The sequence below is a fragment of the Lycium ferocissimum genome, chromosome 4 (genome assembly GCF_029784015.1).
Source record: "Lycium ferocissimum isolate CSIRO_LF1 chromosome 4, AGI_CSIRO_Lferr_CH_V1, whole genome shotgun sequence".
In the NCBI taxonomy this organism is placed as follows: Eukaryota; Viridiplantae; Streptophyta; class Magnoliopsida; order Solanales; family Solanaceae; genus Lycium; species Lycium ferocissimum.
Window position 1 is genome coordinate 10,357,796 of NC_081345.1, and position 17,720 is coordinate 10,375,515.

Consider the following 17,720-nt stretch of genomic DNA (forward strand, 5'->3'; position numbering starts at 1 on the left):
AATCGGTGGTTCTTCTAGTTTTTCATTATTCCATGCTTCAGATGAAGTCTCATAATCTGAGTCATGTTATCCAGCATAATGCCATTGAGTTAGACCAGAATTTGGTATATGAGAAGATATTGATAGCTATTTTGAATAGATAGGTCTGCTAGTTGAGGTTGAAGAGTATTCTGTCAATGAAAGTGTTGTGGAGGAACCATTCGACTGACAAAGCAACTTGGTAAATGAAACAGGAAATTCAGGGCAGATACCTACAACTAATTGAGACCCCAACTAAATTTATCCACTCGTTCAAGCATGAACGTTAATTTAAATGGTGGAGAATGTAACACCCCAAAGCAGGTATCATTGAAGATCTCTAAGAGAAAGAAATATTTTGAAGCTGCTAGTAATGACTATGAGCAATAACTGACCTTGCAAACATTTTACATCTAGAAGTTCTAAAGGGAATTTTAAGATTCCTTTCCACAAATCCCTTGGAGGATAATAGTTTGCAACAAGCCAACAACTATACAACGCCTAAGTGGCTATTCATATTTAGAATTACTACCCTGGGGAGATTGTCCACAAAATACTGCTTGCTAGTTGGGAAATTACCAATTCATTAGTCTCTCCATAGTGAATTAGAGAGCATTAACCATATCTACTTTGAATGCCCATATGTTGATTTTGTATGGAAGAATTCACTGGCTTGGCAAGATGTTAACAGGTAACCAATGAATTGGCAAACAGAATTGGCTTAGATGTCCATCTGCAAAGAAAAAATTCTTGTGTTGCTATCTTTAAAATGGTGGTTTTTGGTTGTGTGCATCACATTTGGAAGGAAAGGAACATAAGTATTCCAAGCAAAAGTTAGAGATACAACTATACTGATCAAGACTGTTATCCAGGAAGTATGTCATAGAGGCAACTTGAACTTTGGATTAGAAAGAAGGCTTAGATCTCTAAACTACAATCCTATCTACTTTCTGTTAGGCAAGATCTTGTTGAAGCTAGTTAAGGGTAGTGAATTGTGTTGTTGGATGAGGTTGTGTGTAACCTTCAGTCTTTTTTCCTATGCTGAATTCTTTCTCTTGATAATAAAATTGTTTATGTACCAAAACAAGAATGTAACAACTCAACCCTCCTTTTGAACGTTTGTGGTTCAATACATGTTTTTGGGACTCCTTATAAGTCAAAATACTATTTCAAATTTGTTGGCATTATTTGGATTGGGATCAGAGTGTCTCAGAGGAATTTCGACACTATTGGACCTTAAATTGCAGTTGCAGATTTTCTGTAATCTAGTGCACTGTGCATTCGTGGACAAGGCGTGCGATCACGAAAAAGAGTGAGCCAGCATTTAGTGTTATCACATGGTCTAAAGCGATCGCGATGCATGCCACCCAGTTGCTTTAATTATGGTGAAGAGGAAGTACAATTGCGCTGAGTTAGGATCACATCTGAACTGCGATGGCGGTGTGATAGAGTGATCGTCTTTAAAGGGTTGTCAGGTATAAATATTAGATTTCACAATTTCGATAGCCATTTTCTTGGGGTTTTTATTTAGGTTCTAACTGATTAGGGATCAAATAGGGTGGAGATTCAACCTATAGGTCAAGGTAATGATTCCTTATGCTAATCTTGATATTATACTCTAACTTGGAGTAATTTGAAGTAAACTTGAGTTTTCATACTCTAAATTGGGGAATTTGAGACCTAGGTTTAAAAAGGAAAAATTGAGCGATTGGACTAGTAATCTAAGTCAAAACTAGATTTTAATTATTGACTTAGATTCTCTACTTAATGGGTAATCTGATTTCGAGATTTGAACAGTTGACCTTAGGGTGGACTTTTAAGTTGACTTTCGATTGACTTTGACATTGGAGAGTCTTAAAATATAGGACCTAGTCAAATACATACAGTTAAATCCAGATGTGTATTTTTGCATAGATTGGGAGTTGTTGAGCAAGATAACTCACGAGGATTGAGGATACGTCTTTAGATCAAATTTGATTGGAAGGTGAATGAGATTTAACTTCTTGTTTGGCTAACTAATCCTAAAGAATTTTATTTGAGTTTCTTGATGCATTGATATTTTCTAGTTCATGTGCGGGGAAAGTATGAGATCAATAACTATTTTAAGTATACAGTGTTGATCACAAGGGCCTTAACATTGTATTTTATATTGTTTCGTGATACCTTTTAGCAGTTATTGATATTCAACATGTCAGTAGTATTTAGCAGCTAATGATAGTTGATCATGTTTGTTAACTATTGTTGATATTGAGCATGCCTATTCGGAGGTTCTTGATATTTACGATATCTGATTTAGCAGTTGTCCAGACCCCACTTGTGGAATTACAGTGGGTATATTATTGTTGTTGTTGTTGTTGTTGTTGTTTTAGCAGTTGTACTATTTGTCTCTTATTTGCATTTTATTAGTTGTGGTAAGACGATAGGATAGCGACCCCACACTTCTTCTTTAGCGGGGGGCACATATGTCATTAGCATATAACGACTCGATAATACTAAGTGCTTACGGGTAAGACAGGTGGTCGGTGCACCGCGCCAGGCAGATAAGACAGACGACCAACACTCTGAAGACGGGTAAAACATGTGGCTTAACAAACTTCATTTTTCGTAATAGTTTTCTTAACAGCAACATGACTTTTATTGGTTTAGCAGCTTACTCAGCAGTTGAGCTTAATTTTTTTGTATCCTATTTTCATATCGTGATTTAGTTGCTTAGTTGTATAAATGTTTTATACCTGATGAAGCTTTATTATGTCATTATACACTACAATTTTTAAAGCTTGTCCCAGGGTAAGACATGAGTGGATCGAGGATTTTACTAGGTCATTTTAACTTACTATTTACTTCTTTGTGCAGATACTATTGAGGACAACATAGTTGTTGACCGCTGAGGTTGGTCCTCCAGTTTGTCATCAATTGAGGTGAGCCATCCACCAGTCTGTGGAGGTGTTGTTAGGTCTTATCTTTATCTTGCAATCATGTTATTTCTATTTCGAGTTATGTCTTGTATCTTTGTATTACTGGTCTTTAGCAAGATTGCTCCATGACTTAGTAGAGTTGGGAATTTGGAATTTACAATTATATTTAATAATTTATTAATTCGCTTTTACAATATGAGAACATTTTAACTATCATGCAACATTATTTTAGTAGCTTTATTACAACCAATATACCTGGTCCAGGTAGCTATTTATTGCGTGTTGATTATGGTTTAGTGTCAGATTTAGATCGTGACGTATAATGTTTATTGTGAAAATTCATAAAGTGTGTGTATGTGGATAAATATGACGCGTGAGTGAATCCAAGTGTGTGTCTTTGGATTAAGGAAAAAGCTCGTATCCCGTGGAACACTGAAAATACAATAGAGCATCACAAGGAAAATTATGCTAATGGAAGCATGCTCTATATCCCATTGTTATAGAGAAGACAATAAATTGGCTGATATTTTGTGAACAATGGCCTGGAATTAAGAGAACTCACATGGTTCAACAACCGTCAGGATATCCCAATGAAGCTAGAGGAGCAATTCGAATGGATATCCTTCAATTTCGTTCTTTTAGAATGAAGCATCTCAAAAATAATTTCTTCTCGGAAAGAAAGATGGATCATAGGTACCTTTTGATGTTCCTTGACTGATTATAAGTATAGGAGAGGGATATACAATTTTTTTGTTAGTACTCTTCATCATCTTCCCATCAGTAAAAGAATTGCATTTTGGGTAATTCAACAAATGTGTGGGAGGTAAGGTGAAGTCCCCCTCCCAGGTAGATCATTGATGATATATGGAACTGTACAGTTCAATTTAAAATTAAAAAAAAAAGAGTGCGCTGCTAAGTGGAATGTAAGTGCATGTGAGTCTTGTGACGAATGGTCATGAGTGAAATGTGAGGTTCATCTGAGTTAGTGATGAATGTTTATGAGGGAGTTTCGTTAGTTATGCAATGTGACGTGACCAAATTTCGTTTGTTCTTGTTTTTTTTTTCCTTAAAGGACGAGATTTTATAACTGCATAAAGAATAGGCAGGAAAATAAATTGAGATAGCCCATGACGATAATTTTGTTCTTGTTTTAATTTATTTTTCTTTCTTCGCCTTTTCTTTTTCTTTTTTCCTTAAAAGAATTACTAATTTTTCCTACATAACAAATACAAGGCTAATTAAAATAAAGCTCAAGATTCTTTGTAATGTCATGAAATCCTAAAAAGATATATGCAATTATCTTTTGTGATTTAATTTCCTCCAAAATAAAGTTCATTAAAATGAAGTAAAAAAGTTACATAGTAAAGCAAACATAAAAGAAATATTTAAACACTAAAAATAAAGGAAAAATTGGGGAGAATAAATTAATTAATTTTGGACCGCTGATGTTGTAGGTTTTTTTTTTTTTTTTTTTTTTTTTCGGGTCAACTAAACACTTTTATAAATCGTATTGATCGCCTCTATAGTTCTATTATTATATATGCTATAATTTGACATGGCATAATTTAAATTACTCTTCCATTGTAGATTAACCAAACATCTGGATGTGAAACAAGACAAAAAAGGGAAACAAAACAAACGTAACGGTTAATTCTAAAAAGGAGCGGATTTTTCTCTTGGAAAGCTTGACTTTATTCACAACAAGAATGTTTATGCTTCTTAGTAAAGGTGCTTTTTATTGAACTTCAATGTTTCAAATGGCATGAAACCTTCAATTAAACTCTTTTTTTTTTTTGTCCTCCCATAGTTGTGTTAGCCATGATTTTAGTCCTCAAAAACTTGCTACTTCTCTTTGTAGTTCTTGTTTCATGCAATGGCGAAGATAGAAAAATATATTTGATTCTAATGGAGGGTGATCCTGTTGCTTTTCGTCAGGTTAAAATATTTTTAGAAAAAGGCAACAAGCTTGATTCAAATAGGTATTGTCAAAATTTAAGCACTCTTTTCAATTTGAGAATTGAGGTGTGTAAGAGTTTACAAATATTTTTGGAAACAAGAAAATAGTAATTGCTTCCTAGCTAGATGAGTCATAAGTGAGGAAGTGATAATAATCTAAAGTTTTAGTCAGACTTTAGGCCATCATCAATGTATTAAATTATATTATGTGACACAAGTATCCCTCTACCTAACAGAACTGTGTCCTGAAATTCTTCATATGTGTAGTATCTTTTTTGTGTCACGTAAATTTTTTATTTTATTTTTATATATAACAGTTAGAAGCATCTCATGAGTAAGAATTTGTTTTTAATATTTAGCGAAGCAGCCAAGGCTTATGCAAATCAGTTGATAAAATCCCATGATGAGTTTCTACAAAGTAATTTGGAGACAGGGAGCTATAACAAGATTTACAGCTTTAAACACATCGTAAATGGTGTTGCAGTCCACACTACTCCATCTCAGGTATTTCCCACCTTCAAACTATTAATTATCTAACTCTACATGATCTTCACTTATTTGCTAAGTACCATACATCATATTGCACCAAACAAAGTGTAAATCAATTACCAATGTTAATAAATTTTCCACAAGTATTTGATAGTATATGTTTCTTTGAACTTTAGAGTACTAGTAATTTTTGAAAGTAACACTAGCAACGTTTGACCAACTCCGCTGACACAACTAAAAAATCACTATTTATTCTCACTGAAATTTCCTACTGAAAAATGTTTAGTGGCTATTTCCACTGAATGTCAGTGGGAAAAGCCTAAATAGTATTGTTTTCACACGGAAAAATCAGAAAGTTTCTTAGCGTTTCAATGGGAACCTATTTCCCATCATATGTTTTCCCAGTGAGCTGGTTCAATAGGAATGAGGTTGGAAAATCATTTTTTATAACACAAATTTCGCATTGAATGTCGATGGGAAAAAACCTCTGTTTCTAGTAGTGTGATATTTACCAGACTAATCACTATAACAAAAAAAAATTATTGTGAGTTTTCTCATTTGTAATATTCAACCATTTCAGATTCAAAACCTGAAGAATGCTCCTAGAGTGAAGTTATTAGAGGAAGACAAGAGGGTTAAATTAATGACTACTTACACTCCACAGTTTCTGGGAATACCTACAGTATGGGCTCAAGAAAGAGGAGATAAAAACGCCGGTGAAGGAATTGTGATTGGTTTTGTTGATTCTGGCATTAATCCAGGGCACCCTAGTTTTGCTTATGATCCCACAATTGATAATCCTTACAGTTTCACTACTACAAATTCAACACATAATTTTCAACATTTTTCTGGAGCTTGTGAAGAAGGTCCTATGTTTCCTCAGACTTCATGCAATGGTAAGATAGTATCTGCTAGGTTTTTCTCAGCTGGAGCTCAAACTATTGCAAAACTTAATGATTCTGTGGATATACTCTCACCCTTTGATGCTGTTGGACATGGCAGGTAAAATGCATTTTAAGATGTGCTTAAATTTCTTTTACCTAGTTAATTCTGATTGTCATACTTGTCTAAGAGCCCGTTTGGATTGGCTTATTTCTATAAGCTGTTTGCAGCTTATAAGCTGAAAAAAATAAGTTGGGGTAGTCCAACTTATTTTTTTTTTACATAAAAGTTCGTTTTAAATTATAAACGCTTGATAATTTAAGTCAAATGTGGCCCTAATTATTTTTTAAGCTTATTTTAAGACAAAATGACTTTAATTTGTAGTCTACAAAATTAAAAAATAAAAGCAAATTTATAAAGAAACTTATATAAGCAATCCAAACGGGCTCTAATTCTCAATCCATCACTTTGTTTTAGATAAACTCAAATAGTACATTTACTTATTTCAATATTTGCTTAGTATTTATCTAATACTCTACAAACTGGTCGCTTAAACTTTAGAAGTTAACTTTAAACTTTAGAAGTTAACTTATACCACTTAACATAGTTATGGGTATAATTATAATACTTCTCGGTCATGCTATAGTTAAATTTCATGCCAATGATCATTTTCTAAACCCAAAAGGAATAAACTTCTCTGTTTTCTTTTACTCGGGAGAAATTTGTGTTAGACATATACTCTATTTATTAAGTGCCAAATTTTATCAATAAAAATGGACAAATTGGACGTACAAGTGAAATATGTAATAGATAATGTGAAAGTATCTATTAAGTTTCATGCTCCAAAACTAAAAGGTCGCCTGAGGCATTCGACAGCAGATTCCCTGACAAACAAATTCTTAACTCTGTCTCATAACCTATGCGATGTGCACTTCATAGCACCACCGCCTCAACAATAGTCATGATAAAATATACCAATAACTCCAAGTCATGTATATCAAGACCTAAAATTATCCACAATCTCAATTATATAGATCATGTCCCGACAAGGGATCAAATCATACATCATTACTCGTATAAATTCTATACTTCCCACAATGTCTATAGCCTCTAGCGATATACAAAAGCTAAAGACTGAACTTGGGACATAGCCCAGTTAAACAAAGGTCAAACATAAAAATAAAGACCATTGCAAGACAATCATGGTGGGGCTCACTTTAAAGGAGTTGCAGCAATATGAGGTCACTAGCTCGTCTGCTCGTCTCGGGATCACTTGTCTATGAAAAAGATCAAAACAAAAAGTGGATGAAGTTTGCGTATGTTGGTAACTTGTTACTCAGTAAGTTTCATCGACGAACTCCGCTAAATGATTGAATAAGTTTTAGAAAACCATGACATGCAAAGTACAATGTAAGAATACCTAATTAAAGTTCAAAGTATGACTAAAGTTTCGTTCTCTTCTAATTGGGTCATGTTTTATCTGTCTCCTCTCTAACAACTAGCTAACATATCAATTGACCTCTTCGGGCAACAGCAACCACCCGTGCCCCCGACATACCTAATAAACAAAAACCATTACTCCAATCTCCACCCATAGTCATAAAAACATCCCAATCATGACTGCCACTAACTATAAAATTCTTGCAAAAATCACCACCAACAAACCTCAATTTCGATGGTGGAGATCGATTATGCGGGACAAATTGAACACGTATCCCTTTTATCGAATGAAGATCTTACAAACTCATCACCAGAACAATCCGAGGATGAGGAAATAACAAAAAATGCTCAAGAACACAAAAAGATCGACAACAAACGGAAGACAAACAACCGGAATAGGTCCAGCCTCTTACTAACTTGAAAGATGCTTACCCCAAAGTTTGAACTAACTTCGATAAACCTAGAGATAAAAACCCCATCAAGAAGCAGACTAAGAAACTACTAATATCAAAGAAAATCCATATGAAAACAAGCCTTCTTCATCAGGAAACAAAAAGCCAATAAGCAAACAATATCAAAACCGATGTTTTCTATTGTTGTGGGAGTCAAATTTGCTTAAGCTTCTAAAAGCATCACATTGGTTGAGATCAAACATAGGATTCATCTTGATGAGCTGGTTGTATATTTTCTCAAAATTATTTTAGTAAACATAGGTGAGGAGTGTAAATTAACCATAGTTAGAAATTCATCGAAAGGCAAACCTTCTATAGGCGAAACTAGGAAGGTATTTGCTTCTAGATATCACCTTAAGGAACCACTCAAATTTGCCTATTTTAATAGCAAACATGTTTATCTGAATTTTTCCAATGAAGGCGACTACAACTATATCCTTTCTAAAAAACCATCATATCGGTGACTATACTATGAAAGTTATTAAGTGGAGCACTGGCTTTAAAATTGAGGAAGAGACACCTATTATCCATCAATTACCATGAAACTTATTCAGATGGGATGTCGTATTCAGAATGTTGAATGTTTTTGGTACTGTTGTGGCACCTGATTTAGCCACATTTTTTTGGTACTGTTGTGGCACCTGATTTAGCCACATATTCCAATCTAGGGAAATGTCGTGAAGATGAAAGTAGAAATATATTTGCTTAAGCCAAAATTAGATCAAATTTGGCTAGGATTCAATAGATTGGCGGGACAGAAAATATTGAGTATGAGGATACCCTTGATTACTATTTATGCTACAAGCTACAATGCCATACGAGATTTGTATGTAGAAACAAAGCAAGGGATAAAAGAATCAAGGCTTAGAAACGAGAAAACAAGCAAAATAAAGAACGCAATAACACAGAAGATGGATTCACAACAGTCACCAGAAAAGGAAAAGGAAACAAACAGAAAGTTAATTCAAAACCGCAAATGAAACCAGTAAACTAAAACAACAATGGCGGATGATCTCACAGAAACCAGTTTGATACAACAACAACATACACCAACCATCAATAAAGTGTGAAGACAGATCAATAAAAAGAAAAAGTACAACCTTGTTACTACTAAATAACACCAACAAAAAGAGGCATGACAAGAAACAAAGGATGGAGCACCCATAACTGGATCAGATGAAGTAGGATGAAAGAAAAACTACAACAAAAAGGGAAACAAAGAGACAGTGGATACAAAGAAGAAAAAAGTGCAAAGGGAATCATTAAAGAAAATCAGGAAATGCATGAGAACAAAGATGAGCATGAAGTCATAGAGAAAAGAAAGACCAAAATGAAGAAGAACAGTACTTACAAGAATCAGATTTAGCCTAGCTTGAAGGAAACAAAACAAAACAATTAACATGAGCAGGAACAAATCAGTAGCAAATCAAACAAGTACTAAGTTGACAAGAGCAACACACCCACTCAGGATAAGAACAAGGCTAAGACTCATTAGAAGACGACAAAGAGACAAGAAAAATAAAGGCAGAAGGACAACCTCTTAGATAAAAATTCCCAAAAGGAAGAAGAAGCAAAAGAGAACACTAAACAAAGTGAGGACTGCAATATGAGTGAATCAAAATCAGAAGAGTAAAGGAGCAATTATCAAAATGAAAAGCACAAAATGGACGAGGAACTACAATCAATTTAATCATGACAAAGAGAACAACATAATTGAATCAGTATTAAAACATGACGCAGAACAAGAGGTAGAAGAGTCAAACTATGACTCAGCAACTTCATCAGAGTCAAACGAGATAGGACTGGGGAACTGGCCAAACAGATGCAACTAGGAGTTAAATCCAAGAATACTAAAGTGGATCATTACATTGGAGAGGGTAAAAGGAAAGAGAATGATCTTAGGCTTATTATTCCTCCCACCGTGGTCAGTAATATAACTCAAATACAAATTCATAGGGGTCAGCAAGACTGTGTCATTTGGACTGCAGACCCCAGTGGAAAGTTTACGTGCAAGTTTGCATGGTAAACTCTCAGGAAACCTAGAGCATACACTATTACTTCTCAAAAAATATGGCATCCAAAACTTTCTTTTAAAGATTCTTTCTTTATGATGAAACTAGTAAAGGATGATTAGCCACCGATAATAAAACCAAAACGTTTGGATTGCATGGCCTCTCTAAATGCAACTGCTGTAGAACTTACAGGGAGGAAAATATGAAGCACTTATTTGTGGAGGGTGAATTAGCTCACTTGTGGAAGAAATTTGGCAATTCTTATGACATCAAAATTCACAAAGGATCTATTAGAGCATTACTAATGCAATAGGGGAAACTAGAGCCGGAAACAATATCCTTGTACAAAATCACTGATCAGGTTACTTGGATGATGACTTTGATCTTAAATAGTTATTTCCCATGTTTCAATTTGAGAGGAAACTGGACTGATTTATGCGAGTTATGCCTCCTAATGACATGAACCTAACAAATTTTTAAATATAGTCTACCAAAAATAATAATTAAGAAAACATATTCCTTGAGAAACCAGAAAATAGAAGGTAATGAAAACGTTAGCTTGAGATATACGAGAGTAAGATTTTGCCTTCAAGTTTCTGTTACCCTAGATCTTTTTTATAACTACTTTTTACTTTACAGTCATGTCGCTTCAACTGCAGCAGGAAATTTTGGAGTGCCGGTAGTGGTGAATGGCTTGTACTATGGACGAGCAACTGGAATGGCGCCACGAGCAAGGTAATATCACACACATATTTAGAAAAATACACACATACACATAGGCACAACGAATGATTCTGAAAGGACTATATATAGATGGTTTCTGAAGGATTGTTGTGGAATTGCTTATGACAAACAGGATTGCAGTTTATAAAGCTGTTTATCCAACCATAGGAACTCTTTCAGATGTATTAGCGGCAATTGATCAAGTAAGTATTACTCACACTTTGTAACTTTTTATCCAAACTTGTTTGGAACTGAGAAATAGTTATTAGGGTTGATCATAAGCACTCTGGATAATCATATGTATCCTTGACACAACCCAAATCTATAGGATAAATACTCTGCGATTTTGAAATTGGGACGAAAAGCCTTCTTAGCGATCATGACCAACTCCTTTCACTATTATGGAAGTCAATCGATTTAGCCCATTCAACCTTTGTGGCAATCAATCTATAGGCAAAGACCCTTAAGCCGTTTCCTCCAGTCTCACGATCGTGATTACATAATCACCGAAAAATTATTGGTGCAGTACCTCAGCTCAAAACTAATCCCAAACATGCTCGTATCCCTCAAGTCTCAACCCAACATGCCAATAAGTTATAAATAGTATTAACAACTTATAAACATGATCAAAACATGACTCAGAACAAAAATACTCAATTTAAATGGTAGGATCGTTTCCATATTTAAACGTATTAGTCATTTTGCCTTTGCAATTCTGCTGCTATTCTATCAGTAATTATTTTTTAATATAGTTGAAATGCATGCAAGTTGATTCGAACATTAGCATTATTCAAAAAGAAAGTAATTAGTAAGTATTGTTTTACAATTAGCACATGCTGTTTGCAACAAATTTTAAGTGATAGAAATTGACTGCAAATCACAAACAAAATATGTTGAAATAGAGATTTTATTGATGAATATTGCGGGTACACATCTGTTTATTCCCCTGCTTCTTCTCTCCTAATATTTCTCCATAATTCAAGGGCCGTTAGTAGCATCTTTCTCGGACGTAGGAAGACCTCCTTGTAATGTATTTAATCTCCAAGTACGCCTAGCAGTTTGATAAAGGCAGTATTTGATGCCTTGATCTCTTTGTGAATACTCATGAGTTTATGGGATATTTGAGATGCCTTCCTTAGGGAATATGTGTCCCTTTATATAGGTGTGAGCTAGGGTTTAGGATAGAGTAGCCTCCAAGAAACCCTAACCGACCTTAGAGCTTGAAGATGGATTGAACTCATCTTGTAGAGTCCTATTTCAAATCTGCTAAAATTTTGTTGTCTACAAATGCCCCCTACTTCAAGGCTTGTCGGAGTGTAGACTTGACGAACTCAAGATGAGACTTGAAATACCATATTATGGAGCTTCCATCTTGGCGGTTTTGTGACTCCAGATTTTGCATATTTGATTTGTGAGAGAAGAGATGAAGGGAAGATTTGGTCCCACTGGGCTCGCCAATTTATTTGCAACAAATTTTAAGTGATAAAAATTGACTGCAAATCACAAACAAAATACGTTGAAACAGAGATACATTGATAAATATCGCAGGTACACATCTGTTTATTCCCCTGATTCTTTTCTCCTAATATTTCTCCATAATTTGAGGACCGTTAGTAACGTCTTTCTTGAACGTAGGAAGACCTCCTTGTGATGTATTTGATCTCCAAGTATGCTTAGCGCTTTTGATAAAGGCAGTATTTGATGTCTTGATCTCTTTGTGAATACCCATGAGTTTATGAGATATTTGATATGCCTTCCTTAGTGAATATGTGTCCCTTTATATGAGTGTGAGCTAGGGTTTAGGATAGAGTAGCCTTCAAGAAACCCTATCCGACCTTAGAGTTGAAGATGGATTGAACTCATCTTGTAGAATCCTATTTCAAATCCGCTAAATTTCGTTGTCTACACACACATACCCCGGCTCACACCTTCCATTCTTCTAATATGCACCCGTTGAATGAATTTGACACATTAATTTGCAGGCAGTATTAGATGGAGTAGATATCTTGAGTCTGTCAGTAGGACCAGATGAACCACCAGAAGGCACACTCACTTTCTTGAGCCTGTTTGAGATTTTCATGTTAGCTGCGCATAAAGCTGGAACGTTTATTGTTCAAGCAGCTGGGAACGAGGGTCCTTCTCCTTACAGTATCATCTCTTATAGTCCATGGGCTGTGGGTGTTGCTGCTTGTGACACTGATAGAACCTATTCTGCCACTCTTATTCTTGGTAACGGTCTCAAAATTGGGGGTGTAGGACTATCAGGTTAGTTTTGTTACATAAATCTTACTTTTATGTAAAAAGGTTTTTCAAATAGCCTTAACCCAAAAGGCGCCTCTTGGGCTAAAAGTCAAGGGACACATCCGTCCGGACCTAGATCCAAAGCGGATAATACCTTAACAGTTGGATCAGGGTCGTTACAGCTTCTATTATCTTTTGACCTTACTTTATACTGAATTATATATTATTGTAGGACCGACATCAGGAGATGGAATGATTCAGTATAATGAGCTGGTTTTGGCTAAGGATGCGATTAAGATAAATACCACATTTTCAAGAACTGCAAATAATGGGGCCGAGGAATGCCAATATCCAGAGGCATTTGACCCTTTTGTCGTGGAAGGCAGTATTGTCATTTGCACATTTTCAGCTGGTTTCTACAATGGGACTTCTACTCTTACAGCTATCATAGATACAGCCAGCCTTCTTCGATTCAGAGCATTTGTTTTTGTTGCAAATCCAACTTACGGAGATTTCATAGCCGAGCCAATTCCTTTCTTTACTCCTGGCATAATGATACCAACAACTGCTGAGACAAAGGTCTCTAACAAAACAAGTAGATTTACCTCATCATCATTATATATATATATATATATATATATATATATATATATATATATATATATATATATATATATATATATATATCTTTTCTTCTTTTTTGGGCTTATTAATCACTACTACAGCTTAAATTTCCTCTAGTTTATATGTATCTACTCTACTTACCTTCTTTCAGAATGATTTTGAAGCATGAATTGAGAGAATGAAGGTGTTCGGCCAAATTTTTATGAAGAAATAAGTATTCTTAAAGCAGTAACAAAAGCTGTATTTCAAGCTTTCAAGTAGAAGCTGAAAAAAATAATTTCTCCCAAAATAGGTGTTTTTGATTCTTTTAGGACAAAGTTACTCATATCAAAAATTCATTTCTACCAAATTAATTAGTAGTAACTCCATTTTTCACAATATGACAGTTAAAAGCACCTTTTGAAAATATTGGCCAAACACAAACTACTGACGAAAGCACTTCTTAAATGATTTAGCCAACACAAACTACTACTCTCTTAATTTTTTTTTTCAAAAACACTTTTGCTAAGAAGTACAATAAGTTGATTTCGACACTTTGACCAAACAATCTCTAATATCAAACTGCATTTTCAATTAAACCTTCATGGATGTTAGTTTTTACTTGCAGAATATATTGCAGTACTATGAAAAAGAAACTGTAAGGGACAAGAAAGGATTTGTGGTAAGATATGGTGGTAGAGCAGCAATAAGTGAAGGAAGAAATGCTTCTTACAAGGGAAGAGCTCCTATAGTCAGTAGATTTTCATCAAGGGGACCTGATTACATTGATCAGAGTAAAAATCCTACTGATGTACTTAAACCTGATATTTTGGCTCCTGGACACCAAATTTGGGCAGCTTGGAGTCCCATGAGTGTTTCAAATCCCATTCTATCTGGTACGTCTCTATTTCCTATAGTTTTACTAATTTTAAAAGCAAAATTTTCATAATTAGTTTAGTCCTTCTAGTATAAAGTTAATAAAACAAAAAACCAACAACAACCTATAATAATAAGACTTCCAACTGATGCTACTTTGATCTTTTCCTCTGTTTTTTTTTTTTCCCCATCCTGTGTCCTCTATCCGCGTTGGGGTTGGGGCCTGATTGGAATTCACTGGGGGTGTCCCACTTTGGGATTAAAGCACTCCATACCAAAGGCGACTTCATCTAAGGATGGGTACTTACAACCCCACCACAACTAGAGTCGGAGCTAGAGCATTATCAGCTACGGGTTCGGATGAATCCTATAGCTTTTGCTTAGATCCTATATTTGTATCAAGAAATCTATTAAATATATATATATATATAAATATTTAATCCTCAATAACTAAGATGAGCTATGAGTTCGGCAGTAAATTCAGAACCCATAAACTTCAAATCCTGAGTCCACCTTAGATCACAACCTTTGGTAGTGATCTTTCCTATGTTACCTCTTCTACTAACTTAATAACCTTCCAGCTCTTATAATATACAAATGCTAATTAGTACCCAATTTTATGTGTGTGTGTGTGTGTGTGTAGGCCATAATTTTGCTCTAATGTCTGGTACAAGCATGGCAACACCTCATATTGCTGGGGTAGCTGCACTAATAAAGCAATACAATCCATCATGGACACCATCAATGATAGCTTCAGCTATATCAACCACAGCCAGCACTTATGACAATCTTGGAGACCCCATAATGGCTCAAGGGTTTGATCTTTATAGCTTGTACACTTCTGCTCCTTTTGGTTTTGGTGCTGGTCTTGTCAATCCCTCTCGTGCAATCGACCCTGGTCTTGTCTTTGCAGCAGGTAATTCTTTTCAACTCTTCTATTCATTTCTATATGTTCATGTCTACTCACTATATCTAGTATTCCCTCCGTTCCAATTTATGCGACGCTTATTTCTTTTTAGTCGGTCCAAAAAGAAAAGAATGATAGCTCTCTATATTTAGAAACAATTTGATTTTAAACTTCTCATTTTACGCTTAATGAGATGATTCATAGCCACACAAATATTCATAGCGCGCTTATTTTACAACATAAGTTTCAAAAGTCTTCCTTTCGTTCTTAAATTATGTGTTCACTCACACATCTTTACATAAATTAGGACCGAGGGAAAAGTAATATGTAAAAGTAAAAAGGTCAATTTTCTAGGTGAGATTCCTCATTCTAATTTACTACTAAATCAGGCAATAATATTAGAAGAACTTGTAGGATATATACTTCTAGCAACCTTTTCTTCTCCCACTCCTTGTCCACAATCCCATTAATAGGTGACCAGATCTTAAAACATTTTGAATCGACAAAATCAACAAGTTTATGTTTCCTTTTTATTATAATGCCCAATTGCTAAATCAAAAGACAATAACGTGACATATTCTAAATTCAGGGTACGAGGATTACATCAGTTTCCTGTGTTCTTTGCCAAATATTGATTCCACAATAGTCAAAACCGCAACAGGAGGAATTTGTGGTCAGTTATTCGGCAATCCATCGGACCTAAATTTGCCTTCGATTACGATAACATCCCTTACTGGATCGCGAATAGTACATCGGACAGTCATGAATGTGGCAAGCAAAGCAGAGACGTATCTAAGTGCAGTGTTGCCACCAAAAGGAGTAGCGGTTGATATTGAGCCATCTTGGTTTAGAATAGCTCCACAAGGAACCCAAGATTTGCTCATCACGCTCAATGTCACACAGGCTCTTGATGACTTCAGCTTTGGTGAAATTGTTTTAACAGGATCTTTAAATCACCTTGTGAAGATCCCACTATCAATTTTCCCTATTTCTACAATGTGATATCAGAAAATGCAATTACTAAGATTGGTAGTATAGTAGATGAGTAGAGTTTTATAAAAGCATAAAGCATTAAGGTAATGGTCGGTTATGAAGTAAAATATATTATCAGTGTACCCTTTATCTGGTGCCAAGTACGTAATAATTTAGTAGCTTTGTCTCGACTGTCACATAATTGCACGAAAAATGGACCTGACATTTCGTACCTTTACTCTGACTAGTATTTTCACATTTGGCAACATTGGTCCATAACCATAAAGTTTGAAAAAGGCACCAATAGTCCCAACATTTCTATTCAAATCATAGATTCATGTTATAAGCCTTCAAACTCAACATTTAACTTGTTTGAAACTTGTAGAATTCATATCAAACTCATGAAGTCAATAGATCACAACTTGGATACGTTATTTCACCATAACTTGAACATTAATTAACGCTTAAGTGAGCGTTCAGTTACCATGCTAAAGCGGTTTGTTTAATGAATATATTATTCCCTTGCATTACATGCAAGTTACATTTTTGGCAGGTTGCGGGCCTCATTCAATGGACGCAACACGGGCATTAACAATGCCACCTCACCACAGTGCCAGATAACACAGAAGGTTGGGCTTTGTTTGTTGGTGCAGAAGTGAAGAGATTCAGATCGGCTAAAAACTTATTTAAGCCATTTAAAAAAAAAAAAAATAATAATAATAATAACTGTGGTATACGAACCAACTTACACACCCAACTATTTCAGTAGATACCTGCTACGTTACATTAGTATAGGTCCGGGAAAACTATGCCCACTAAGACTTTCAGCTTACACTTTAAATGACCTTCATCAGAATTTGCAAATAACCCATTCTAGTCCCAAAGTTCATATGGTAATAACAAACATTCCATCTCTGCCTTATTACTGAAGGAGACTGTTGAGCTTCCTCCAAACACTAATCAAATAATTATGCTAAATATGCTTTGCTTTAAATTTCATGCGTTTGCAACTACATAAAAGACGTGCAGGTTTCTCCAGAACCATTTGACAAAGAATCAAGGACATTGGCAAAAATGTCATGTTAAGTGTTCAGTGGGAAAAATCAGCCCATGAAAATATACTTCGCTTTAAATTTCTTATCACATGGTAAGCAAGATCACATCACATTCCAAAATGATACTAGGTTCCATGATCGTAAAACAGTACTATTTTGACAAGGGGACCCGTAGCCGC

At 35.1% G+C, this 17,720-nt stretch overlaps 1 protein-coding gene across 1 annotated transcript; it reads left to right on the forward strand.

The window, feature by feature from the left end:
• Positions 1-4,734: 4,734 nt before the first annotated feature.
• LOC132051532 (subtilisin-like protease SBT2.4) lies at positions 4,735-16,702 on the forward strand. The gene is made up of 10 exons (XM_059442667.1): positions 4,735-4,912; positions 5,249-5,393; positions 5,959-6,380; positions 10,804-10,899; positions 11,021-11,090; positions 12,870-13,152; positions 13,361-13,707; positions 14,360-14,627; positions 15,251-15,523; positions 16,104-16,702. Exons 1-10 carry the CDS (start codon positions 4,752-4,754, stop codon positions 16,514-16,516), a joined length of 2,478 nt encoding a protein of 825 aa, XP_059298650.1. The 5' UTR covers positions 4,735-4,751; the 3' UTR covers positions 16,517-16,702.
• Positions 16,703-17,720: the final 1,018 nt, after the last annotated feature.

What these genes read in the sequence shown, in the direction of transcription:
- LOC132051532 (XM_059442667.1), top strand. Translation starts at nt 4,752, where the DNA reads ATGATTTTAGTCCTCAAAAACTTGCTACTTCTCTTTGTAGTTCTTGTT. An exon ending in CAACAACTGCTGAGACAAAG is followed by an intron (nt 13,708 to 14,359) that starts GTCTCTAACAAA and finishes TTTTACTTGCAG; the next exon opens with AATATATTGCAGTACTATGA. An exon ending in TGGTCTTGTCTTTGCAGCAG is followed by an intron (nt 15,524 to 16,103) that starts GTAATTCTTTTC and finishes TTCTAAATTCAG; the next exon opens with GGTACGAGGATTACATCAGT.